Consider the following 26,277-nt stretch of genomic DNA (forward strand, 5'->3'; position numbering starts at 1 on the left):
AAAAACCTGAGTGAACTTTTTGGCCAACCCAATATTTATCAGAGGTCGCCCGCACTGCCCGTGCCTGCATCCCCCAGGATGTGACATCCCGCATTCCTGAGTCCTGTGGTGATACAGGTGGTTGATAGGGGATGAGTTTTTTTTCCTCCAGACTTATACATTTATTCTACTATTAGGAAAATGTTACTTTATATGTTTATTCTAATAGCTATTAGAAATCTGTTCCTAGCACTCCCAATGTGTGGTTTGCTGAGCAGCGCTGCTTCGAAGGAGGCTAGGAGATAAGGCATTTAAGTAAAAGAAGAGAGTTAATGTGAAGGAAAGCATCTGTCACACTCGGTGTGATGGGGCGTGTGACCTGGCCGAGCTCCCAGGGGAGGTCTGGGGAGGCCCTGCCAGCCCCGGGGACCGGACGGCTCAGGAGGGTGAGCCCAGGGAGACTCCTGCCCCACCCTGAGGTGGTCGTCGTCTCAGGAGCTTGGGGCAGGTTTGGGTGATGTAAAGCCTGCCTTGGGGGGACCAGCTGCCAGATGGAGGTGCTCAGGCCCCCCTGAAAGCCTCCGTGTACATTCTGACCACGGTGGGTGGGCAACAGGGCTGAGCTGGGGGGCACATCTGTGCCAATGAAGTGTCCCCCTCCCAAATCAGACATTAAAATTACTGACTCTTTAAGTTGTAAAGTATTATGATTGCCCCTGCCCCGGGACATGCCTGTGGAATTACCACATGTTTGGAAATGGTCAATACAGTTCATTCCTTTGGAAGCCTTGGGGCTTCTGATATGAAGAAAGAGCTGGAGGCTGGTCTGTGTGTCCAAAATGAAACAAAAACACTCACACACACACATGCATGCACACGTGCACGTGTGTACACACACACCAGTTTTCAATAACAGACTCCGTTTCCTCTTTGCTTGTGTCTAAGATAAACCACGTGTATAACAAGGTACTGACATTTATTTATAGTATGTTAGCGCAGAGGATAAGTTGTTAAGAGGCTGTAAAAAAAACATTAGTCTCTTCTTTATGGTGCTTTTCTTTAAACGGAAGTGGAAAAAAGGCAAGAGAGTGGGATTTTGGTCTCACCCCCTCCCTTCTTCCCACCCTAAACAGCAGACAGATCTGGGCGGGTGGTGTTCCTTTTTCCCCCAGGGGAGGGGCGGGGACCCTGGGCTGATGTTCCCTGACCCGGTGGCCCTGGTGCCCACCTTCGGGTCCCCAGCGCTCAGTGGGCCGCTTCCACGCCCCTCTTTGTGTGGGGTGTTGTTTCGGCCCCTCCGTGCACGGCAGTGTGCCCTCGGCTTTGTCACCGTCCATCAGAGTTGGACAACTGGTGGGTGAGAACCCAGTGTTGCCACCGAAACAGGATGTGGGAGCCAGACCCCGTCGTAAATCCGCATTTATATGCTGCATGTTTCTGGTTAACGAGACCGTGCAGGGGCGACTGTATGAAATGAAATATATATATGAACAGGGACATGAAACTCAGGGAGAAATGGGATTAAACCTGAGGGCAGTCTGGGGGGCCTGGGGCCCAAGCAGGAAGGTCCCCAGAAAGGGAATTTTCAGGAAACATCTCAACCCTGAATGGTTTTGCTGGGGGCATAGACACGATAGTCCTTTTCAGTGTTCTCGCTGTGTTCTAGGCACTGGGCTAAGCTCCTTATGTGTGTTATTTCACTTTGTCTTCAAAACAAACAGGAATTTTTTTTTTACCCCCGCTTTATGGCTGTGGAACCAAGACTGAGAGGCAGAATCCAGTCCCAGGGGAGTGGGGGTGACTGACCTAAGCTGGCATCCCCGACACTGACCTTGCAGTCTGGTCTCTGGAGGGTTCCCAAAAGAGGAGTCATTTCAACCCCAACCTTCCCCATCAGCTGCAGCTTTTCTGAGATGGTACAGAAGGCTCAGGAAGCTCAGGCCGTCAATTACCGCTTGTTCAGCACAGGCTGAGAGGCAGGTTGTGTTGGTGGTAGCGTGTGAGCTTTGGAACCACGTGAGATTTGTCTGCAAATTTGAGCTCTACTTCCCATTGCTTGTATAATTTAGCCCAGTTAAAAAGAAATCACTTAGGTCCTGGTTTCCCCATCTGTGAAATGGGCACTGTCACCCTTTGTTGGGTCACTGAGAGGCTTAAACATAAACGTGATAATGTGTGTGAAGAGTGTAAGTGATTGTTGTTTCTAGAGTCACTGATATGTGTAGTCTTCTGTCAAGTGAGTTGGAGGGCAGGAGAAGGAGAAGACATGGGGGAGCGGTCCTTCCTAAAGGGGCTGAGAGTACAGTTGGGGGTATATCATGCTGTAGGATCTTTTTTCTTTGCCAAGCAACTGGGTATTGGGCTCAGGACCATGTACCTTATAAACACCTTTTTATTTTATCCTCAGAGCTACCTTGCAGGATTGCTGTGCACAGAGAGGTTACTTCATTTGCCGAGGTCACGCAGCAAACCATGGCAGATGGGGATTTGATCCTAAGGCATCTTTCTTTGGCAGTACGCTGCTGCAGATGAGGCTAACGTAAGTCCAGGGCCAGGGTGGTCAGGGAGAGATTTTCTGAGGAGGTGAGCCTGAGCTCTGGGCAGTGTTTTTGACCAGGGAAGAAGAGTGGTTATGGAGCTGGCGGTCAGGCTGGCCCTGGAGATTTGGGCAAGAAGCTTGAAGCCCTGTACCCACAGGCAAAGTAGGGCTGGGTGGGCCTGGTGGGGCTGCCTTAGATTCCCCCAAGTTTATATATTTCCTTGTTTACGCAAATGCAATTTGATTTGATTTTCCTGAACTTCATCTTTGATCAGGAAATGGCTTTTTGTTTGTTTTAATATTTATTTATTTATTTATCTTTGGCTGCATTGGGTCTTAGTTGTGGCACACAGGATTCTCTCTAGTTGCAGAGCAGGCAGGCTCAGTAGTTGTGGCACGTGGGCTCTCTAGTTGTGGCGTGTGGGCTCACTTGTTGCAGTATTCGGGCTTAGTTGCCCTGTGGCGTGTGGGATCTTAGTTCCCCGACCAGGTATCAAACTCACGTCCCCTGCATTGGAAGGCAGATTCTTTTTTAAAATTAATTAATTAATTAATTAATTGGCTGTGTTGGGTCTTCGTTGCTACACACGGGCTTTCTCTAGTTGGGGCAGGTGGGGGCTACTCTTCATTGCGGTGTGTGGCCTTCTCATTGCTGTGGCTTCTCTTGTTGTGGCGCATGGGCTCTAGGCACATGGGCTTCAGTAGTTGTGGCATGCAGGCTCAATAGTTGTGGCTCGTGGGCTCTAGAGCACGGACTCAGTAGTTGTGGCGCATGGGCTTAGTTGCTCTGCGGCATGAGAGATCTTCCCAGACCAGGAATCAAACCCGTGTCCCCTGAATTGGCAGGTGCATTCTTAACCACTGGACCATCAGGGAAGTCCCTAGGAAATGTTTTATTTACGTTAAAAAAAGAGACCCACAGACTTAAAAAATTTTTGTCCATGAATACCAGACTTCTTAAAATAAGATTTACATGTTTGTGTAAAAGCCAATCAGAATTTTATCTGCATTTGAAATAGAAACTTGTCCTAGCTCTAGGCTGGAGCCTACTCCAGGGCTATGACTGTGGACAGGAAGACCCCACGTCCGAGCTCTGAGCTGTGGACTGTGGGTGAGGGGTGGGCCCTGCTGTCCAGGGGCCTGCCTTCCACCTTTCCTAGCTTCCACCGCCTCCTTCACGTCTGCACTCTGGGTCCTTATTGTGTCCACTTGTTTCTGTCTCGCTCTGAGATTGGGATTCATTTAGCATCCTCCTTCACACCGTCGTTCATTCATTCATTCATTCGTTTGTTCACTCCGCTCCCATTATGGGCCAGCCCCCGAGGGGCAGCACGATGGTAACATTTGTCACCATGGTGTTCACAGTGTGACGGTTGAAAGTCAAAGTCCACGTCCCTTTTCTCATCTTTCTCATAGTACCTAGCTCAGAGCTAGGTCACCTGAGGCACTCGGTGCTTATTTAAGGAGGAAAGGGCCAAATACACATTGGCAGTATGTCTTGAAAGCCTGAAAATCGGCAGATTCTTTGTCCTAGCAATCCTGCTTTTGGGAACTAATTCTCAGAAAAATCGTCGCGCAGGCTTGTGGCCGTGTTTGATGTGTGTAGATGGTTTTGCAATGTGGCTTGTCTTACAGCCAAAAACAACTAGCAGTGGCCTAGGTGTCCAGCAACAGGGCATTGGTTAACTTAGTCCTGGAGCCTCCTATGATGGGACTCAGGCCACCATTAATAATATTGGTGTTGGTCTAGTATTTTGATGTGTAGAGATGTTCACTGCGTATTGCTGAGTCAGGAAAGCAGGTTCCAGAACACCTTGTGTTGTTCAATTGCGTGTAGTGTTCTAACCTTCTGTGAAGCTGTTACAATGTATTTACACAGGGAAACTTGCGCTTTTAGTTTCCCCATTTTAACTCACCTGTGTTTCCTAGTTTTCTACATTGTACACGGAGCATTTATTTCAGAAACTTTTATAACAAGAAAAAAGATGCTAACCTAGGACATAGTAAGAGAAGGGCAACTCTGAGTGAATTCTGGGACACCGGGGACTGAGCCTGAGCAAGACAGGTGGGGTCGGTGGGGAGAGCTGGGACGGTGCTGTGGCTTCCAGGGCTGGCTCCAGCCCCCGCCGCACCCCAGCGTGGTGCCCGTCCTTCCCCCGCTCCGTGGCGCTGCTGCTTTACCCGGTGGCGTGCTGACTGTGCGCATCTTTTCCCAGCTGCGTGTTCAGCAGTGTACTGTTTGGTGGCTTGATATTGACCGTGATGGGAGTATTTACACTATAGAAAGCGGCAAACACTACAAACCAGAGCCTTTTCCCTCCCTGGACCACTGTCTGTATAAACATTTACCCACACACCACTGTCTCACGTGGTTTTCCTTCTCTCCTCAAGGACCCCTGTGCTTGGGAGGAGACCCCAGAGGATGAATTATCTTCTGGGGTTCGCCTGGAGCTGGCACAGAGAGGGACTTACTGAAACTTCTGTAAACGTCAATCCCTGGGGAAAGAGAGAGAGAATCAGATTCTACACTTTTGTTGGCGGACTGCACTCGATCCGAACCGGAGCTTCTGCTTGCCGAAGTAAAACACAGGGGTGAAGCATCCCAGTCCTGGCTCCACCCCATCCTACCTGCATGACCTTTGGCACATTGCTTAGGTTCCTCATCTGGAAAAGGAGGCTAACAAATATACTTATCTCAAAGATTGTGTAGGCCACTGGTTCTCAAACTCTAGCATGCCTCAGAATCACCTGGAAGGCTTGTAAAAATACAGATTGCGGGGCCCCACCCCTGGAGATTCTGAATCGCTCTCAAGCTGCCCGATGCTGCTGCTGTCGTGGGTCTGGGGACTTGCATTCAGAGAAGCCCTGCTTTGGGCAGTTAAAAGTGTGCAAAGGGGTCCTCGTGGAGCACTGGGGCGCGTCTGGTGAGTGCTCAGCAACACGTAGCTGCTTGTTCAAAGAAGAACTCTGTGATAGGGAGCGTTGTCTATGAGGACTCCAGGGCCTGGGAGCTAGGGTGTTCGCGTTCAGGGCTTTTGTTACCTTGTCTGCCCGCTTTCGGTGAGCCGTTTCTCTTTTCTGGGACTTGCTTTCCCCTTCTGTGAAATGGGTGAGAAAAGGTTTGACTTTCAGGCAGCAGCTGAGGGAACATCTGTAAGTGCCCTCTGGTGCTGGGTGTTCATGGCTGTGAGCTAAAGCTACACTTGAAAACATCCGCTCTGGCCTTGTGAGGCCATGGGCTGACTTCTGGACAGATGCTCGGGCTGCCCGGGCTCCATTAGCTTATTAGAAAAGTGGGGGCTTGGGGGGCTGCCTTAGGCAGGGGCTGGGAGGATTAAGTGGGAGCCTGTAGGTGGGATGCTTGGCATGGTGCCTGGGGCCACTGGGGCTCTGTGAAGGTTGGCTCTTCTGGGGGAAAGTCCTGGCTCTGGCCCAGATCTGCTCTAGTTGGACACACCCCTAAGAGTAGCATAAGGTGTGTGTGTGTGTGTGTGTGTGAGAGAGAATGTGTGTGGTATGGGTGTGCTGTGCAGAGGTGTTTGAAGGGAAGGGAAGCTATGGACCAGGACAGAGAAGGCCAATAGATTTTAACCCTCTTTGTTGAGCCTTTGGGAGCTGCACCTGTCTCCAGTGAGAAAGAGTGCCCTGATTGATGAGCAGTGCCTACCACGGGTGCAGGAGAGGGGAGCTGGGGCAGGTGTGCCACTTGTATTCTATGCCTGGTCTAGTGAAAAACCCATTTTTCTAGTACTTAAAGAAAGCTTGAAATGTGTCCCATTTATTACCCTATGTTTTACACCATCACCGCCATCATCACCACCATCATTTTCATTTTATTGGGAAGAGTGGAGGAAGGTTCCCCAAAATATAGATTCTGCTGAGATTGTAGCTTCTGTTCCTTCTTCCGGTATCTCCCAGTTCTCCTCCTTTGGGGTGTGTGGGGTGCTGATGGGGGGACCCGGGAGGGAGAGGGAGATGAGCTGGCACAGGAGCCGAGCCCCTTGGCTGTGTTCACCAGATGATCCCACATTTAGGGACACCTTTCCTGCCCCGTGGCAGGGACTGGAAGGTGGTGATGCCGAAAGATCCATGGCCCTCGCTGAGCCCTTCCTGCAGGTGGGATGGGGTGAATCTCAGCGGGAAACTCAAGCTCAGTGTTCCAGCCCTCCCATCTTTACCCGCAGAGTGAAACCTGGGCAGCCACCCCGGGGCGGGGGGAGAAGGGGCAGCTTGAGTTATCCCAGTAACGCCAGTGCTGACTGCGTGTTCACTTTGTGCCACGTGCTTCAGGAAGACCATCTCATTTAGTCCTCTCGATACTCCTGTGAGGTGGCTACTAGTGTTACCCCCTAGAAGCCACCTCACAGAGGAGGAGACTGAAGGTCAGAGCAGGTCAAGCATCTTGCCCCAGATCTGACAGCCTGTAAGTGGTAGAGCTAGGGGCGGTCCTGGAGAGCCCTGTTTCAGGGCCCACTCCCCAAACCCCTCCGTTTTACAACTTCTCTCCGGATACCCTCATCCCACTCATCTGTCCTGCTAGATGGGCTCCGTGGATGACTTCTGGAAGAATCACTTTCCCAGTGAGGATGGACCAACTTCTTTTTTTTTTTTAAATACGTTTGTTTGTTTGTTTGTTTATTTATTGGCTTGTTGGGTCTTTGTTGCTGAGCATGGATTTTCTCTAGCTGTGGTGTTGCGATATGTGGGTTCACATTGTGGTGGCTTCTCTTGTTGTGGAGCATGGGCTCTAGGCACGTGGGTTTTTAGCAGCTGTAGCATGTGCAGGCTCGATAGTTGTGGCTCTCGGACGCTAGAGTGCAGGCTCAGTAGTTGTGACACATGGGCTTAGCTGCTCCGTGGCACGTGGGATCTTCCCGGACCGGGTATCAAACCCGTGTCCCCTGCGTTGGCAGGCCGATTCTTAACCACTGTGCCACCAGGGAAGTCCCTAGGCCAACTTCTCTTCTGGAGTTCTTGGACTACTAGAGTCCTGTGTGCTCCCTGTTTTGTAGCTAAACAAGGCAGGGAAAGAAAGGGAAGACAGTGGCCGAGCAGGATCTAGGCTTCCGACCCCTCTTCCCAAGATAGGCCAGCGGAACAATTTATGAAAAAATTTCAGTAACCTTTCATGTTTTCGTAGGTGATGGTTCTAAAGTAGGCATTTAAGGGGAAAGTCAAATATTGCCAAAATTGCTGTAAAAATATATTGCAAAGCAGCTGACTTGTGGACGCACCCACTCTCTCTCAGTGAGTCTACTGCAACAGTTTTTCCTCCGACTTTGGAACATACCACCTTTGTGCGTGTGTGTTTTTAAAAGCACTAAATCTGCTTTAAATCCTAGACCCATCCTTTTGGTGGTGAAGTGCGCAGGTGATGGGGTATGGACAGACTGATGGGAGGGTGCATATATCAGCCCTCCTCACACCCTGGCTCTGGGTGGGCACGCGTGGAGCAAAATGGCAGCTGGTCTTACCTGCACCGTTTAAAGTGTTAGTTTCTTTTCTTTTCAGCAAGTGGCTGAGGAATCATGGAGTTAAATAAATGGGTTTGTGATGTGACCCTGTCGTGAGATCTTGGCTCCTCTGAGGATCTGAGGTTGGTGTGAGGGGGCTGGCGCTGGGGGCTTGAGTACTTTTAGCTTTGGCTGCCGAGGGCCTGTACTTTTCCATGCCACAACTCTCCCAACGCTACCCACTTCCCATCCCCACCAGAGAGGAGCCTGGAAAGTGTGGGCCCGCTAGTTGGGTTTGCCCCCAACCCTGATCATTTTGCCCTGAAGCCTGATGCCAGAGATGGTCATGGGCTGTGCTTTACAGCACATCTGTGTGACTGAGAAAAAAGGCCATGTGTGCCTTCGTGCAAAAGCAATGGGTACCCCTTCCTCTGGACATTCATAGCCCTGCACCAGGACAGATAGACTGTGGGCTAAATTTCAACCCTCTCTCACCACCTCTGCTGGGCCTCTTGTGCAGTGCACAACCTGCACAGCCGTACACAATAGTCTTTCCTGCTTTACACTTTTTCTTTCCTTGAGTTTGCTTAGTACTAAGTCAGGAGTGATTGCTCCATTTCATGTTTGACAGTGAGAGTCTGGGCTCTCAGTGTGTCCTTCACTTTCCTGGGCCCTGGCCGGGTGTGGGTGAGAGGGTCTCCCCAAGGATGAGCTGAGGAGGGGCAGCCACGTGCCCCTTGCCTGGCTCACCACCTCTGCTGGGGCAGGGATGCCTCTAGGGAGCCTCGGTCAGGTCAGGGTGGGCCCAACCCTTCCCTGAGGGCAAGATGATCCCTGGGGCCAAAGTCAGCAAAGCATGGAGGGGTCCCTTAAGACCCTGGGAACACCAGCCAGAGGTGGGGCCAGCTGAGAAGACTTCTCAAATAAAGCCTTTTTTGGGGCGGGGGGAGGGGTGGGGTTGAAATTTTAGAACTTTATGATGAAAACTATGGATTCTTTCCCCAGAAAAGTGCCTATCTGCACACATGTCCAGAAGCTTACATCCAGGGTCAGGGCCTTCTCAGATCCTTGAAGGCAGGCTGAGCAGCTGGCCTGGTGTGGATTTTGGGGTAGGGGAGGGGGCCTTCTGGGCCCTGCTGCTCTGCTGGAGGCCTCCTCTGGCCCTCGAATCTCTGCCTGCCTCTGTTTGTGTCTCTCATTCGCTTCCTGACACCGCCTTAGCACTCGTGCTTGAGCTTTCTTACCTCTAACCTACACCTTGTCTATCAACCCAGATCCTGCTTGACTTTGACCAACTCCCGTGTGTGGCCCCAGTCCTGCCCTGGTTCCGCTGCCCTGGTTCTAGGGCCCTGTTTCCAGCTCTTCACCTCAGCCCCTTTCTGCTCCCTCCCCTAGCTCCATCTCCTCCGCATTTTCCAGGTAATGGGGAGCCCTGGGGAGAGGATATTCCTCCCCAGGCCAGGAGCAAGTGGCACTGGGGGGGTGGCTTATACAGGTGCCCATCTAGTGCCAGCTGCCCCTGCTGCTGGGTTCCTGAAGTCCAGAGGCCCAGCACAGAAACTTTAGGTCTCAGTGGCATCTTGCTGATGGTGGCAAGGTGATCCCGGTGCATAGGGCGGTAAGCTATGGGTACTCTTAGAGTAGGGGGTTTGTGGTCACACTGAGTTGGGGAGACAGCGTCTGGTGGGGCTCACAGGTGTGTATGCGCATGGGGCGATTAGCCGTCCACAGCTTGTGACCCCAGAGCAGAGAGAGAACACAGAGTTCTGATCTGTCTGAAGCCCTGAGAGAGCCTCAGAATCTTTCTTAACACACCCCGGGAACCGTGGTGAAAACACTGTGCACTCTCCAATGTGAACACAGGCCCTGCACCCCTTTGCCTCGCACACACACTTCGTCATGTATGCCCTCTCTGTGTGTACACACTTGCTGCTGCAGCCCCACCCTGTGTGTTCACACTCACTCTGTGCCCTCTCCCCATGTTTATATACTTGCCCCCATGCCTCCTCCCTCTGTGTGCACGCTGGCTGCATGCACCCGCCCTGTGCTTACAAACGCCCATCATTCACGGGAGTGGCTGAGCCTGTGTTTCCTTTGAGACTGGACAGAGTGGGAGTGGTTGTGTTGGCCTCAGTGGTGCCAAGTATCTTATAAATTGGAGAGTCAGAGATGGAGCCTGGGCAGGCTTCAGAAAGCCCCCAGCTCCCCTGGCCAGCGGGGCAGCCCCTCAGGGTGTGGTCCGTTCTGGCCACTGCGCTGATCAAGTTTTCGCTGAGATGCTCACCCCTCGGTGTTCACCGTGCCTCACAGCGGAATCCTGCTTTGGGAAGGGCCCAGGCCCCCTCAGCAGGCGCCTGGCTCCAGCTGTAGGGGAGGCCTCCCTCCCCCTGTGCCTGCTGCCCTGCCAGTTTCCTTATTGTTGAAGAGACCGGCCTGGACAGAAGAGGCCCGCTGGAGGGGAGGAGAGCCTTCTCACGTTCAGTGTTGGGGAGCACTGGGCCTCGTGATGGTGGTGGTGGGACTGGACGTTACTTTTTCTCATCAGGAATGTATAAAGGATGGTGTACTTATACCCTCAAAACATAAAATGTGGGCCAGGGGAGGGAATGTTAGTGGGGTGAATGCCAGCAGTTGTAAGAAAGTGCATTCATGCCCGTGTCGCTAGGTGTGTTGGCCCCCGGGCCCCTCGCTGTGAGGAATGTGGTTCTGGGGATGCCGGTGTGTGATGTGGCCGCTTGCCCGTAGTGCTGTCTGCCACTTTGAAACTCCCCAGCCAGTTGCCGCTGGGTCACTCTCCTCCTCTTCCTGCCTCTACAGGTTTATCATCCCCAGGAACAGAGCCTTGAATCCTCCCAAGAGCTCCAGAATAGCAGATGTTTTCTCCTTCTCCTTCCCAGGGTGACTGAAGTAGATCTTAGGGAGGGAAGGATTTGGCATGTTGGGGACAGCCTCCAGTTCAATGACTTGGGAGGTCACACTTCCCAACCAAAGAACACTGAGTGCCCCCAAGTGTGGGGGCTTTGCCCTGAAACCTGGAGTACCTTGAGAGCAAAGGGAGAGCTGGGGTCGTGCATCATGTCTTGGTCTGGTGGTTGATAAGGTCTAGGGACCCACGCAGACCTTGTTGACAGTGTCCTATGAAATGGTAGCATGGTGACCTTACAAATTGGCAGCGACCTCTTAATAGAAGCAATACGTGTATCACATTTTAAAGTTAAGTAAATGATGAAATGTGAAGGAAACTGATTTTCAGGTGTGGCCATGAAAGCTGCTAACAACTGCTCCTTTCATGCATGGCCTGTCTCTGGTCGCTTGAAGCGTTATCCGCGTGTGTTTCGGAGGCTGTCTGGCTGGAATCAGCTTAGTGAGTAATATGAATTTTGTCTGACTCGAGGTCTTGATTCATATTTACAAAGCTGTATATTTGAAAACCCCACCTCAGCTGTAACTAGTTAAGTCTAATAACAGCTTTGGTCCCAACCCACATCATCTCCGCATTTCATTGTCTGGGTGACGAGTTTCTACGCTTAGGATGCAAACTTAGGAAGGAGAGAGCCCTTGGTTAGCACTCCTTGGTCTCTGCCCAATGACGTGGATGTGCCCTCTTGGGCAAGCTGTTTCTGAGGGTTAAAAGAAAGCATGTTCTCTGAGGCTCTATGGGGGAAGGGGTAAGATCAGGGGTAGATGGTAAAGGAGGTCAGAGCCACGCAGAGCAGGACTTGTTAATTCTGAGAGCTGCTCCAACCCTGGCACCAAACCCACCTGAGTGCTTGAGCCACTGTTCCAGCAGATGACAGCCATCATCCCATTGAATCCCCCCAGTGTGGCTTAGGAACCATTTTTACCTCTGTTTATGAGATGGGAGAACTGAAGCCTAGAGGTTAAACAATGTACTCAAGATCATACAGTGAGAGACAGAACTGGGATTTGAACCCAGTGCCTGACCACAAGCCAGTCAGCTTGTTCCTCTCCGCGCTTGGCTGCCCAGTGTGCCGTGTACCTGCTTTCTGCGGGGCGGGGTGGGGTTGCTGCTTTCCAGTCCCAAGTTGCCAGGACCCTGGACCGCGTCCTCTGTGTCTCAGGTGGACACAGGAGCATCCTTCAAGACAAAGAGTCCCCAACTCTGTGTGGACTCTTCCTAGCTGTAGGACATCAGGCACATCACATCACCTCTCAGAGTGTGCTGATGGGGATGAAATACACTGAGCGCGGTGCCTGGCTCACAGTGTGTGCCCGTGCAGACAGCGACATTGCAGGGAGAACCGGGTGGTACGTGGTGGCTTCAGCCTGCACGTGTGTGGAACTTCAGAGCCTGTTAAATCTGAAAAATACTGTGCGTGCACATTTTTGGCTTAAACAAAGTTCCATTTTACAAAGTCCATAACCCAGCTTTGGTATTATAACATGCCCCAGACTGGGATTAATTCCAGGACAAGAGCTTTATTATGTTGTATAGAATTTCTACCGTGTTCTCCTAGTGCATGGCCTCCACCTCCACAAGCGTGGTCTCTCACACGCCAGGTTGTGGGGTGGTGGCAACACCCCGTCCCTCCCCAGCTTCGTTCTGGGGGTTATGGGGTGGAATGGAGTGGAGAAGTGAGTTGCTTTCTAATATCACCGGCCTCGGACCGCAGACCACGGGGGAGTCGACCCCAGCATGTCCTGAGGTCTGTCTCTGGGTCAGCTGTCAGTGTAGAGGACAGCACACCATGCTTTGCCAGCCTCTGAGAGTGACTTGTTTGTTTCTTGGAACCATCAAGAAAGGCTTCATGTCTCAAAAGTGGTCCAAGGGGCTTTTGGTAGGAGGTCGATGTCTGGAGGACCAGGGAGATGTCTGAGTCCTCGCTCTACTCCTGTGAGTGGCAAATGGCCTTATCTCACATGGATACTCTGATTATGGATAGTAATGGCCTGTAGCACTGTGTAGAGAGAGATTCTGTTGCTGCATCTGGTTTGAGGCAGTGCCGCGATAGATTCATGATGTCTGCCAGGGGCACAAGGACGGGAGAACCATACGGATATAGCACTTTTTGCTGTTTATGTTTTGTCGTGATTATCTTACATCTCTGTGAAACCAACAAAGGCCTCTTTGTAGGCTTGACCCCTTCGCCTCTGATCACGCGTCTCATAGGGACCCCTCCACAAACAATCCTTCCTCGCCCCGTGCCCAACCCTGATGATCTGTTTGCACAGCTTCAAAACTCACAGGCCCATCTCTGTTCTCTCTTTCAGTTGAAGAGGGGGAGGCCTCGGACTTCTCGCTGGCCTGGGATTCCTCCGTGACAGCATCAGGTAGGTGCCCAGGGGCTGGTAAGAGAGTTGGTGGGGGTCCCGGGGGGCTGGCTCAGGAACTCAGAAAGCCACCCAGCTGGTTATGGAAATCACATTCTTCCTGTCACATTCCTGTCTCCAGTCCAGATTACCCCGTGCAACACGATTTTTATATCAGTTCCATATGGTCAATAAAATCTACTACACACGGAGACTAATATGCCCTTATTCCCCTGGGGGCCATGTTTCCGTCTTGTGGGCACATTCAGGTGGGCCACCACACCTCCACTACACAGGCTTTGGAGCTCCCTGCCATGGGCGTTGCTGCCCATTCATTCCAACCTAATTGCATTAAAGCCACTTTAATAGGGCATTTAAACGCCAGCCGAAATCAGAATTCCTATATTTGCCTTCCTGGAAGGGGCCGAGTTGCACTCTTGGGCGGGCAGACCTGAGCCTGTGCCTCCAGGAAGAGGTAATAGGGGGAGGTCAGACTTCTGGGGTGTGTGGCCATTGGGGACTGATGGGGATGACGTGGCAGTCAGGGGACTTGGGTGTTTTGGCTCATTTCTGCCCTCGCCTAAGTTCCTTCCTGGGCCTCAGTTTCCCGAGCTATGAAAAGAGGCGACAAGTGAGAATTTTCTCACTGTAAAATTCTTTTTAAAAAATAATTAATTAATTTAATTTAATTTTTTATTTATTGGCTGCACTGGGTCTTTGTTGCTGTGCGTGAGATTTCTGTACTTGTGGAGAGCAGGGGCTACTCTTCATTGCAGTGTGCAGGCTTCTTATTGCGGTGGCTTCTCTTGTTGCAGAGCACGGGCTCTGGCGCACGGGCTCAGTAGTTGTGGCACACGGGCTTAGTTGCTCCGCATCATGTGGGATCTTCCCAGACAAGGGCTCGAACCTGTCCCCAGCATTGGCGGGTGGATTCTTAACCACTGTGCCACCAGGGAAGCCCTGTAAAGTTCTATAATTTGGAGCTGCCCATGGAGCTTGGGATTGGAACTGACTTGGGATCCTTGGGAGCTCCGAAGTGGAGGGCACGGCGCTCCTGTTGGCTGTGCATCAAATCAGCACCTGCAGCACCTCGGCAGCAGGGCCCTGGCTCCCTGCCTGGCAGGTGCCAGGCTCTCCTGCCTTGTCTCCTGTCCCAGGGTCCTGACCACCTGGCTCCAGCTCCACGGGGGAGACCCTTGGGCCTGAGAAGACCTATGAGGCGGTCATTGAGTCCAACCACCTTCTCTTTTAGGTGTGGAAACTGAGGCAAGGAGGGAGGTCTGCTCTGGGTCAGTAGTTCCAAAAATGAGGTGTTGGGTATCAAGCGTTCGAACACTTAACACTTGAATAGTTACAGATTGAATTTGTGATTTTTATGGCCGCGTGTGATTTAAGATGATGTGGAAGTCATTTTAGTGAGAAAATTGAGTTGACAGTGTTTTAAGTAATAGTATATAATGCTTGGGTTCAGCAAAAATCATGAAGATGATTCCCAGATAACTGACATTTGGGGAATGCTGGTATAGACTGGGCAGAAGGGAAGTGGAGAGCCAGCTTGCGAACCCAGGTTCCTGGATTCCTGGGCCAGTGCTCTTTGCAGCAGGATCTGTGCTGCTTGGAGAGTCCGAAGGGTCGTGGTTGGGTCCTGGCTGACCCAGGCTTGGGCACTGTTGTGTCTGCAGGTGCCTGGCCCCTGGTGACAGGGGCTCCCTCCAAGGCAGGGGCCTTGTCTGAAGCCAGAATGGGGAAGTGCTCATATTCTTGGAAGGAGCATCCCGAGTTAGGACAGGGCTTGGGGTCCACACTGGGTAGGATAGGGAAAGGGGCTGTGTGGCCCCTGCCCTGTCTCCTTCTGTGTGGGAGAGATGCACTCCCCATAGCTGGAGGAATCACTGTGAGGATATAAAGCCCCACATCTCATCCAGGCGTCCTGATGGATGTGGGGGTACACGTGCTCAGGCTAGTAGCCAGCTCTGAAGAGGGTCCCCACTGTGCTCCAAGACCCCACACCAGGGAAGCGCCCAGCCTGGTCGTGTCCATATAAGGTCCTCCCTCCTGGTTGTTTTCCCAGTGGTGCCGGCGGCAGCGGAGAGGACAGGCAGGGACAGCAGCGGGATGTCAGGAGGGCGCTGGCAGTGTTAGGATGGACAGCCCTGTGCAAGGGGCGTCAGGCGCCCCGGGCTGCATCCCTAGGGCCAGCCTGCGGAAGCCAAGGGCTGCGTGGGGGCCTGTGGTCTGCGGTGCTCTGATGCCGCAGTGGAATGGCTAGCCTTGGGGCCTCCCGGGGGCGCTTGGGGGCGGTCGGGAGTGGCGAAGGCTGTGGGACTTGCCAGTTTCCAGCCAAGAGCCGAGTACGCCCCACACGCGTGTGTGGGAAGAGGTGCACCGTTCCTCGTGAGCCCCTCTGGCCCTCAGGGACTCCCTGGTGCCTGTCAGCTTTGGATTGTCTGCTCGGAGATGGGGAAAGGGAGGGCAACACATCCCAGGCATTGGATGATCTACAGCCAGGCAATGAACTGTTTTGCTTCTTTGGCCCATTTCTGATGATTTTTTTACAGTGCATGCATGTGATAAAGTTTCCTCCCCAATTCTGCTGGACTTAGGCTATGAAAGTCCGCCTGTATTCCCTGAGCGCCGGGCTTGTGAGGTGGCGCAAATCCCGGGTGGCAGGATGAAGTCGGCTTGGGAGGCAGCCCTGGGCATGGGGCATGGATGTTTAGTGAGCACATACTTGGTCTGTGCCAGGGCTCGGAGCTAACTCTTTACCTCCAATATCTCACTGAGCCATCGTGACAAACCTATGAGGTGGGTGGTGTTTCCAGGAGCAACTCCAGAATTTCTCCATGGGCTGGCTTGGGGGCTGCCATCTGGTAGAGGACAGGGCCAAAGGCCTGGTTGAAGCTGCTTTAGTATAACACTTTTCATTAAGCTGAGAAAATGTCACTTGGCTGCCTTACAGAAGGGGGCAGGTACCAAAGAAGATTATGGGGGAGCAAAGCCTCCCCAAGCCATCCTTGGCACTATGACTGAGAACTGCCGTCCTCATTTGGCGGATGAGGGAAGGAGGCTTGGAGCGGTCCAGTAGCGGATCCACGGTCCTCAGCCAGGATGCCGTGGAGCAGGGACTCGAACCCAAGTCCTCCTGCAGCCAGAGCCTGGGATTTAACCTCTGCACTGCCTGACACTGGGAGGTAGACAGCTGAGCAGAGACCTGAAGGCATCGTGGGGACTTTGGGAAGGTCCCCGGAGGCACAGGGCCCAAGGTGGCCACGGAGGATCTTTTGGGTCATCAGACCAGAGGACTGCAGGGTGAGGTGAGGAGGGTGGGTGGAGAGGATCTTACTGGGAGTGCAGAGCTGTGAACACCAGGCAGTTCCTCTTTGTGGGGACCCAGCCTGCCTGGGGTGCAAGCTTCCCCTCACCTGCTTCTCCTGGCTCCAGGAATGTGATGGAGAACTCCAATAAAGAAGCAGAATGCACAGTGGCCTCCGCTACTCGTGGGGACCCTGTGGCCACCGCCCCCAGGAACAACCTGGCCTGCTCCGTCTGTGCCCTTGAGTCGGGGCCCTGACAGTGATGGAGAGCCCGGCTTGGCAGGGAGGGGAGCAAAGGGATCAGCTCACAGCAGTTCTCCCACCTGGCCGGGGGCTCGCAGGAGGAGGGAGCCCACTCTCGCCTCTCCGCTGGCAGACATGGGGCTGCTGATAGCGGAGCCCGGGGGAAGAAGCCCTGCATCAGAGCCGAGGCGTGGGGGTGACGCGTACGCGTGGGGTTTTAAATCATTTCCCATGGCATCCTGTTTTCTCTTATCCATAGAAAGGGGGGTGAAGGGACAATATCGTGTAATGAGACAGTTTAAATGAGGGAGATTCGTAACCTGTTTTGAGCCACAGATGCCTTTGAGCATCCATGGGAAGGAAGCGTGTGGATTCTCTTCACAAATGCACAGAGCACTTTGCGTGTGATTTCGGGGGGGGGGGGGTGGGTCACAGATTACTCCCAAGCTCTTCTTCTTCCTACCTCGCCAGGCCATGGGTTCAAACTCCTTAGAAGTGTGAGAGTCCTTTGTGAAAGCACGACAGGGGTCCCAAGCTCAAAGGCCCACCCGAGGCGGGCTGGTGGCACAGGTGAGTGGGCAGGTTTGGGGGGGCACTGTGAATGGAGACCCAGGCCCTGCTACAGGGGCAGCCGTCCCTCATTGCCAGATGATTGTGACAGGGCACCGGGGCCCAGAATCGCCCCATCATCTGTGTTTTTAAAAGAGAAGCCGGAAAGCTGGATTTTCATGTGATATCATCAGATTGAAAAATGAACAACTCAGATCTTTTTAAAGCAGCTTTATTGAGATACAATATGAGGGTTCCAATTTTTCCATGTCCTCACTAATATGTGTAATTTTCTTTCTTTCTTTCTTTCTTTTTTTTTTTTTTTGTGGATTTTAGCCTTCCTAGGTGTGGAATGGTATGTCATTTGGGGCGATTCATATATTTGAAAAACACTGTTCAGGTCAAAGTGCGTCCTTTTAGAAGGTCGGCAAGTATGCCTTTACCAAGGGGACACTTTCCAGGCTTGACTTTTCAGGTCTCTGTGCTTCCTTCCCATCAGCTGCCCCCAGCCCGGCTCAGTGGGGAGGCTCTTCCTCCCTTCCCTCAAGCCCTCTTGGAATGAGGTTTCTGAGTGGCAGGCGCCAGGATGATCATGCGCTTACAATGTGGGGTTTCAGGGAACCAACCCAGCCAAACTGAGCTTTGCCTCCCTTCCCCTGGTCACTGAGTTTGAGCTGGGAGTTGAGGGGGCTCATCTCACTGGAACCTCCCACCTCCCTGGGCCAGCTTTCGGGACAGGTTGGGCTTCCTTCCAACATGGCAGCTCTGGACCAAGCTGAGGATGCAGAGCTGGGAGGGTCTGGGGATGGTCTGGAGATGGAAAACAATTAACTTGTTGACAAATAACTCATTGTCAGCGCCTGGGCAGGTTCGCCAGGTTTATGTCTGGCGTGGTGACACACACACTTGTGGTTGGAGAGAAACGCTCGATATAATTGATTGTCTGTGATGGCCCAGCAGCCTGAGACCTTATTGGTGTGATCTGAGTTTCAGGCCTTCCTGCCACATTACAGGTCTTATTGTCCTCGTTAATGAAACCATCAGTCCCATGTATGAGCCACTTCTGGGAGCCAGTCCTCCTTCTTGGTGCTTTTCATATACAGAAACTGAGACACAGAGACACTAATGACTTGCTTCAAGGTCACACAGCCGGGAAGTGGCAGAGCTGGGATCTGAACCCAGGCAGCTCAGGCATGAAGGTAGCACCCAAACTGTAAATGGTAGATCTGCCTATGAGAATGTTGGTCCAGGCTCTTCGTGTCAGAGGGGATCCAGAGGCTTGGGGTGGGGTGGAGGGCTCAGCTCGGTGCCCAGATCCCTCCTGGGGCAGGTGGGAGAGTCTAACTAGGGCCAGGCCCCCTGGTTTGCTGCCCGGAAGGAGAGGAGGTGCCTGTTTTGACGGCCTTGCTGCACATGTCCCATCTTCAAAGGCAGGTCTGCAAAACACGGCGGGTCAGGCTCTCTTTAGAGACTCCCACCCGCCTGACCCCAGCCTACCAACCCCTGGGTCTCTGCTCAGGACCGTCCTTGGGTGTGGGGCGTGTGCAGTTTGCAGGGGTGGGGGGAGGCTGTATTAGGGCTGCAGGCTCTGAGACCTGCTTAGTGGGGAGATTAGAGTGGCATCTGGGTGTCTGGTGCCTGGGGGCCCCCTTGGGCGAGGGATGCTGGAAACCTTTCCTTTTCCTTTTAATCTGACTCCCGGTAAGCCTCAGGGTGGGGGAGTGGTCAGGGCTCCCGCCACGGACAAAGGTGGCAGCCTCTTCCCTCTCTGCAGCCCTTCACCTCCATGTTTTGACCAGTGAGGTGGACGGAAATGCCTGGAAGACTGGGCCTTTCACTGCAGGGAGTCGAGGCCCCTCCGTGCAGCCCAGCCTGCACTTCGGAACCTTCTCAGGGCCGCCTCCCCACCCCGCTTGTGCTTTCCTAGAGTACGTATTTATTATTTCAACTACTTCACAGAGACTCCACCCACCACCCTGTGCTTCTGCACACTCGCTGTTTACGTTTCTCTTGGCCCCTTTTGCAGCTCCATCCGTGTATAAAACCCTTCTCTCTAGATGAAGTGCAGGGTGAATGCGCTGGTGGGCTCCCTGCAGCCCCCACCAGCGCAGAGCTTCTTGGAACCCCTGGATCCACATATTCTGCCCTCTCAGCAGCTATAGTGGGGTCTCTGGGCGGATGGGCATTCATTTTCTGAACTGCCTCTCCCTGCTGGACACTTGGACTGCATTCAGTTTTGGAATCATAAACAATGCTCTGACCACCGTCTTTGTGTAGGTGGTCTTTTTCCCCTTTGGAGTTTTTCTTAGAGGCTTCCCGGACCTTTTCACTTTTTCTTCAATCCTCAAATCAAGGCTGGAGAGACTGTCTGACTCTCTCCCCTCCTCTCCCGCAGGGTCCCTCACCCTGCATTCTTTCCTAAGTGACCGTCTTAGCCTGGCTCCTCGATGAGGGTGTCCTGACCCCTCTCCCCGTGATCCCCGGGGCCGGTGATGGAAGTTGCCAGGTGCCCCTCGGCTCCCGGCTGGCTTGGCTGGTGCTGTCCACCTCCTGTGCCTGAGCCCCCAACCTAGTCATTTGCTCGATGAGGACCAGGGGACATTTTAAAGGAGCAGAAAAGTCCTGAATAGATGTAGAATTTCCTAGCATTGTAAAGACTTATGAAATGCGTTTTATATGGGGCCAGCTGGGGAGTTTCTCATTAGCTCGGCTGGGGCGTCTGTGGGGAGTTGAGCCGAGTGGAGCCAAGCAGGCTGGGTAGGAAGATGCGGTGGCCCCGAGCTCACCGGGGGAGCGTGGCAGGCATGCGCCGGCTGGTCTGCACCGTGGACCCCCGGCCAGGCTGGCCCGGGCTGCGCCTTTGTTAGAGCTGCTTCCCCCGGCACAGGAGGCCTCAGAAACCTTCAGGTGGTGACTGGAGCTGCGAGGTGGCCACTCTGTTACCATGGTGAGCAGTCCACGAGGTAGGGCGTCTGTGCCCTGTGTGCATACGGAGGCACGCACTCGTGCGTGTGTGCGCGTGGGTGCGCGTGCGTGCGCCCAGGTGCCTCAGCCCTGACCCAAACCCTCGGGGGCCCTGGGGCCTCTGCACCCCTCTGTGTGGCATCCTGGGCCCCTGGGGCTGACTTGGACCAGTTCTGTGAGGGGGATGTGGCGTTTCCTGCTCCCCCTTTCCTCTGGCTGTGGAGCAGCCAGGGGCCCCAGCTGGGCTGCAGTGTACATCGTTTCCCCCGTGCCTTGTCTGCCTTGCATATGTGTGTGTGCACGAGTGTGCTGGTACTCAGGGTATGTGTGAGGGAGTGCGCGCGCGTGCGTGCGTGTGTGCGTGTGTGTGTGTGTGTGTGTGTGTGTGTGTGTGTGTGTGTGTGTGGTGTCTCTCTTCTGACTCCTTTTTTCCTCCCCCATGGCCTGGCTGATGGTTTTGCGGGAGTGAAACTGAAGTGGGGCCTGTCTTGCTGATTGCACCTCTCTGGGTGGACTGGGAGCTTCCTCAGAGGCAGGGGCTCTGTGTCGTCTGTCCTGTCCTGCAGGCTGGCGCACAGCAGCTGCTCTGCCGTTGTACCCTTGCTCTTTGCAGCGAGGGAGCCTGCTCCCAGCCCCGCTATTGGGGACCATCCACTCCAGCAAGCCCGGTGCCCCCCTTCTTCTCTCCTGGTGCTCTTGGGCTTTTCAGGGGCATCAGTAACGAGGGGCTGGTCCTACGTTCTCCAGCCTTGGGTGCTCCCTAAGGCCCAGGACACCACTGGTAGGTGGTGGAAAGTGGCAGTTTTTTGGTGACTTGAAGCCTGGTTATAAATCAGGGCCACAGTCAGACGTACACGTGGCTGTGGGGCTGTGGGTGACGATGACGTTGTTGTTGTTCCGCAGGACTTTGGGGCGGTCTCCCCATGTGGTGTGGTTTATATCGGCACTACCCAGACTTGACCGGGTAGGCAAATTTGGTGATCTTGTTAAAACGCAGATTCTGACTCAGCCGTGCTGGGTGGGGCCCGAGATGCTGCCTTTCTACTCCGCTCCAGAGTGGTGCTGATGGCCTGCACGTCACCCGAAGTAGCCAGGACTTAGAGGGCTTGATGAGCTAAGCCCTGTCGCCCACTCTCCTTGACCTTTGCCCTGGCTGGCCAGGCTCTCTGCTTCTGGAGCTTATCCTTCAAAGCTCAGCCTAAATGATGCCTCCTTGAGGAAGCGTGCCATGCTATCCCTGCCCTAATCATCGTGCCTGCCCCTGAGCCTTGGGGGCCGCCCCGATCCTGGCCCTTACTGCTCTCTGCTTTGCTATGACGTCCCTCCTGCACGAGCCCGGTTCCCTTGCTGCCCTGCGCACTCCTTCAGGCTGCGAGCATGTCGGATTCTCTGTGCTCCCAGAGCCCAGCTCTGACTTGGTGACTGACGGATACCTAGCAAGTGTTTGCCAAGGTGCAGAACTCCTCTTCTGCCTTTTCATCTGTATTTTCCCTGGCAGTTGAGGGCCAGATTTTTGTTCACTTTATTAAGAGCAAGAATGGGGTTTGAGGTCGAGATACTTACTAGCTGTGTGACCTTGAGTAAGTTACTTAACCTCTCTGTGCGTTCCATTTCCTTGTCTGAAATGGGGTTACTCATCCTGCTTCCTAGGGTTACAGGAGGGAATGCATGTAGGTTAGCCTTAGTGCCCCAGGGTGGCACCTGGTGCTCTCCACTTTTCTTCTTTTCTTCTTTTTTTTTTTTTTTGCTGCCTTGGGTCTTTGTTGCTGCACACAGGCTTTCTCTAGTTGTGGCTCACAGGCTGTAGAGCGCAGGCTCAGTAGTTGTGGCGCACGGGCTTAGTTGCTCTGCGGCATGTGGGATCTTCCTAGACCAGGGATTGAACCCGTGCCTCCTTTCATTGGCGGGCGGATTCTCAACCACTGTGCCACCAGGGAAGTCCCTCCACTTTCATTCTTGATGACACATCGAGGGAAGCTTGGCTTGGCGCTTAGCTCTGAGCCTGGATCTGTGTGCGCAACAGAGAAGGCTCTGACGGGCCGCTCCCTTCCTCCTTCCCCTTGTCTCCACTGGCAGTCTCTAGGCATCGTCACAGTGGGCAGGGCACTCACGCCTTCACCCCCGTGCAGGGTTGGGGTGGGACTGAGTCCTCAGGGGACCATGCTGACCCTGGCTGGTGGGGCGCTGCTTGTTTCCCAAGCGGAGAAGGCTGTGGTGGAGTTGGGGGGTGTCAGGGGTTGGTGGGCAGGGTCTGCCCTGAAAGGCAGAGGCTCTGAGGCTGTCATATGATCAGGCTCCTTCCCTGGGTGGGGCTTGACATACCCACCGTGCAGCCGTGGGTCGGCGCCCAGAAGGAAGTGGCCAAGGTCAGCCCAGCCGTGCCGCCTGGCTGGTTCTGGCTTCCTGGGCGGGCACGCTGCAGGGCCCAGCTTCTGGCATGGGTATGGTCCGCACTGCGCCAGCCACTGTTCTGCTGTAGGCTGTGGGCAGCCCACAGGGGTTAAAATTCTTAAGCATGAGGCAAGTGTGGATAGGTACGCATGTTCCCTCCCTCTCTCTCTCCCCATGTATGTATTAGGCTAAGCCTGCTAACTGATGCCTGCCTGGTTCAGAAAACCATTATTTTGCCCACACCAATGATTCTTTTGTCCTTTGTTGTGGCTGGTGTCTTTAACTGACGGCTGCTGGCCATGCTTGGTAGTAGTTAGCACATCAGACTGATACTGAATCCAATAAATAGGAGACACTTTCGCTTCTGCTATTCTACTTCTCCGGGCTAAATGCTTTGCAAACCCTGTGAGGTTGTGGAGGCAGGGGCAGTGCCTGCTTTGCTCACTGTCCTATCCTCCGTAACCACAATTATAAGCAACTGTAATAACAGTAACAAAAAACAACCATCTAGTGAGCATTCGCTGGGGCCAGGAGGGGGCCGTGTACCTGACATGCACTTTTCGTTGAACTCTCCTTAATCACAGCTTGTAGGAAGTAGTATCATTCCCATCTCACAGATGAGCAGGTGAGGCTCAGAGAGGTTGAGAGCCGGGTGCAGGCTTTCACAGCTGGTCCAGGCCAGAGCAGGATTTGAACTTGGGTTGGTTTTGTCTGAGTCCAGGGTGCACTCTTCTGTAGTTGTTAGTTCTCAGTGACGAGGACTCAAGTGGAGATGGAACGCATCTTTGTGGGATGACATCCCCAAGGATGTGCTAAGAACCCTAAAGGGGTCATGGCAGTGACACACCACTAGTGAGGGGCTGCCAGGGCCCACGTGGGAATGAGTGAGTGCCCTTCAGCAGTGACATGTAAGAGTGACCAGTCACTTTGCGTGCACGCTCGTGTGCACACACACGCTCGTGTACACTTGCTCACAAACATAAGTGCACATGTACACACACTCACACAGTGCACACATGCGGACCTTCACATGTTCCTCTGCACCCCACATGCACACACATGTGCACACACATGTGTACACGCGCAATCCTGTGGGTGTGCTCCCACGCGCCCGCACGCACACCAGGCGACAGAGGCACACACTTACGAACACGAGCCTGTACACCACACACCCATCCACACCCCTAGGCTTGCAGATGAGCAGAAAGAGCTGCTTCTGGGATGTCTGTTTTCAAGGAGGAGGACCGTTCTTCCCACCCAGGCGGGCACCCGAGATGTCCAGCTTGCCTCTTTGCTCTGGGTTTCCTTTCTTTGGTTCCTTTGTTGTACACTCAGGGCTTCCGACGTTCTTTCCATCCAAAGATCCGCACCCCTGCTGTTGGGCCTGGGGCGGGGCGGACCTGGGTGCAGACATAGACCTCAGCGCCCATCTGCCCGGCCTGCTCTGCCCACGTGCGCCCCACCCCCAACTTGGACGTGACTTCATTTCCACTCTGCACCTGCCGCTTTAAGAGCCCAGGGCCTGGTGGGCCTGTCCCCAGGGTCAGGCTGGGGGAGGCTGGGCAGCTGCGGGTTGGGGGAGGCTTTGTCAGCTCCCAGGGGCCTCTCGGAGCCCGGGCAATGCTGGGGAAACTGAAACAAAGGCCGACAATGGCCTCCTTCCCTCCCTGGGCGGCCTCGGAGCAGGGCCTGCATGGGCGGCCTCTGGGGGCCCCTGTTATTTCCTGTGCTGGCTGCGGGGCTCCCGGCCAGCCGCCGTGGGCAGGAAGCAGGGCAGGGCATCTCCTCCCCGCCCGCCGGACCGGCCCGCTCAGGCCAGGGGAGCTGCTTCTGTGAGCTGGGCCCGCGCGGCCCGCCTGCCCCGCCGTCCCCCGCGCGGGGCCTGCTCGGCCGGGGCCTGCCCTGCTCGCATCTGCCCAGGCTTCCCAGACGGGAAATCTGAGCCGGGCCCCGCTGCCCTCTGCCTGCTGCAGACCCCACGTGCGCCACCATCTGCGCGGGAGGCCGTGTGTCTGCCCCGCCCGCCCCAGCCTTTGTGGCCAGACGGCTGGCCCCACAGAACTGAGGGCAAGGCGGGGCCGGGAGCACGGGGTTGGTTATTGCTGAGTTCGTCTGGGATTGTGCTGGAAGGAAGCTTAGGTAGGGCTGGGTTAAGTAGTAGATTTAGTATTAAGGGTAAGCTCAGGGTGAGGTTTACCATCCCTCAAGACCGGAAAGACAGGAGTGTTGCATGGGGCTGAACCAAGCTCACCTGTGTATGGATCCTGGCTTTGCCGCCGACTTGTTCATCACCTAACTGTCAGGTGTCTGTCTGTGCCGTCTAGGCCACAGGGATGCAGTGCTGACGTGCCCTCTGGACCCACATTCTGGGGCCAGGAGACAGGGAGCAGGTGAACACACACAGCACGCTCTTGGCTTCTTAGCTGTGAGGATGGACTTGACGCGCTTATTCACCTCCCCAGGTTTCAGTTTCCTGATGCTTAAACTGGGGAGACTGAAGCCCTACCTTGTGACATTGTTGTAAGAATGAGTGAGAGCTTTGATGTGTGTTCAGCAGAGTGGTGGGCACACAGCAAGCATCCAACAAACACCAGCTCTGGTGATTTATGTATTTATTTTCTCGCGGGCTCTAGAGGGCAGGCTCAGTAGTTGTGGCTCACAGACTTAGTTGCTCCGAGGCTTGTGGGATCTTCCTGGACCAGGGATTGAACCTGTGTCCCCTGCATTGGCAGGCGGATTCTTAATCCTGCTCTGGTGATTATTAATGCAACAAGATGCGGTGCCCATGTGTCATTGGTCAGCTAAAATAATTGATGAAACAGCTTTTTATGTCAGCAGCCTAAGGTCAGGGTCACTGTGCAGGTGAGCTTCCTGGAAGCCTAGGGCAAAAGAGAAATAGGATGAAGGGCAGTGTGGCTGCCTCTGTCTGATGCAAGGACTTGGGACAGACAAACAGTTTTCCCTGGCACTGAACGCTGAGGAATTTACTGTGTGGATCCTCATTAATCATTGAACAAACAACAGCCCTGTCTCAGTAACAATTTGGCACACGATACAGAAACATCTTTCCTCGAGTTCTTTCTTAAATTGACCCTGGAAAATGCTCAGGGCCTAAGTGCACACCACAGCTGAGGAGTTACACGCAGCGCAGCCTGGGGGGAGCCGGGCAAAGACGAGGCCGCCTCAGCTGGCCGCGTCCTGGGACAGCTGCTCGGGTTACCTTCCTAAGTGCCTGGTTAAGTGCAATTAAATGGGTTCCTTTAACGCAGGACTTCAGAGAGCCCTTGGTTTGCCAGTGGTCACTATGAGTCTTGGGGAGGACTTTTCAGAATCTTTTTTGATTGAAGTGTAATTGCTATACAATATTATATAAGGTATAGGTGTACCATATAGTGATTCACAATTTTTAAAGGTTGGACTCCTTTTATAGTTATTATAAAATATTGGCTGTATTGCCCATGTTGTACAATATATGCTTATTTTATACCTAATAGTTTATACCTCTTAACTGCCTGCCTCTATTTTGTCCCTCTGCCCATCCCTCTCCCCACTGGTAACCACTAGTTTGTTCTCT

General features: G+C 53.7%; 1 protein-coding gene across 1 annotated transcript in view; it reads left to right on the forward strand.

Moving 5' to 3' along the window:
* The window catches only part of ZNF423 (zinc finger protein 423), a 333,017-nt gene that overhangs the window by 45,370 nt on the left and 261,370 nt on the right, over positions 1-26,277 (forward strand). Inside the window, exon 2 of the mRNA XM_057713582.1 lies at positions 13,204-13,263. Within this exon, the coding sequence (XP_057569565.1) occupies positions 13,204-13,263 (60 nt within the window). The remainder of the gene's footprint in view (positions 1-13,203; positions 13,264-26,277) is intronic.

This window comes from Hippopotamus amphibius, chromosome 16 (genome assembly GCF_030028045.1).
Source record: "Hippopotamus amphibius kiboko isolate mHipAmp2 chromosome 16, mHipAmp2.hap2, whole genome shotgun sequence".
Classification (NCBI taxonomy): Eukaryota; Metazoa; Chordata; class Mammalia; order Artiodactyla; family Hippopotamidae; genus Hippopotamus; species Hippopotamus amphibius.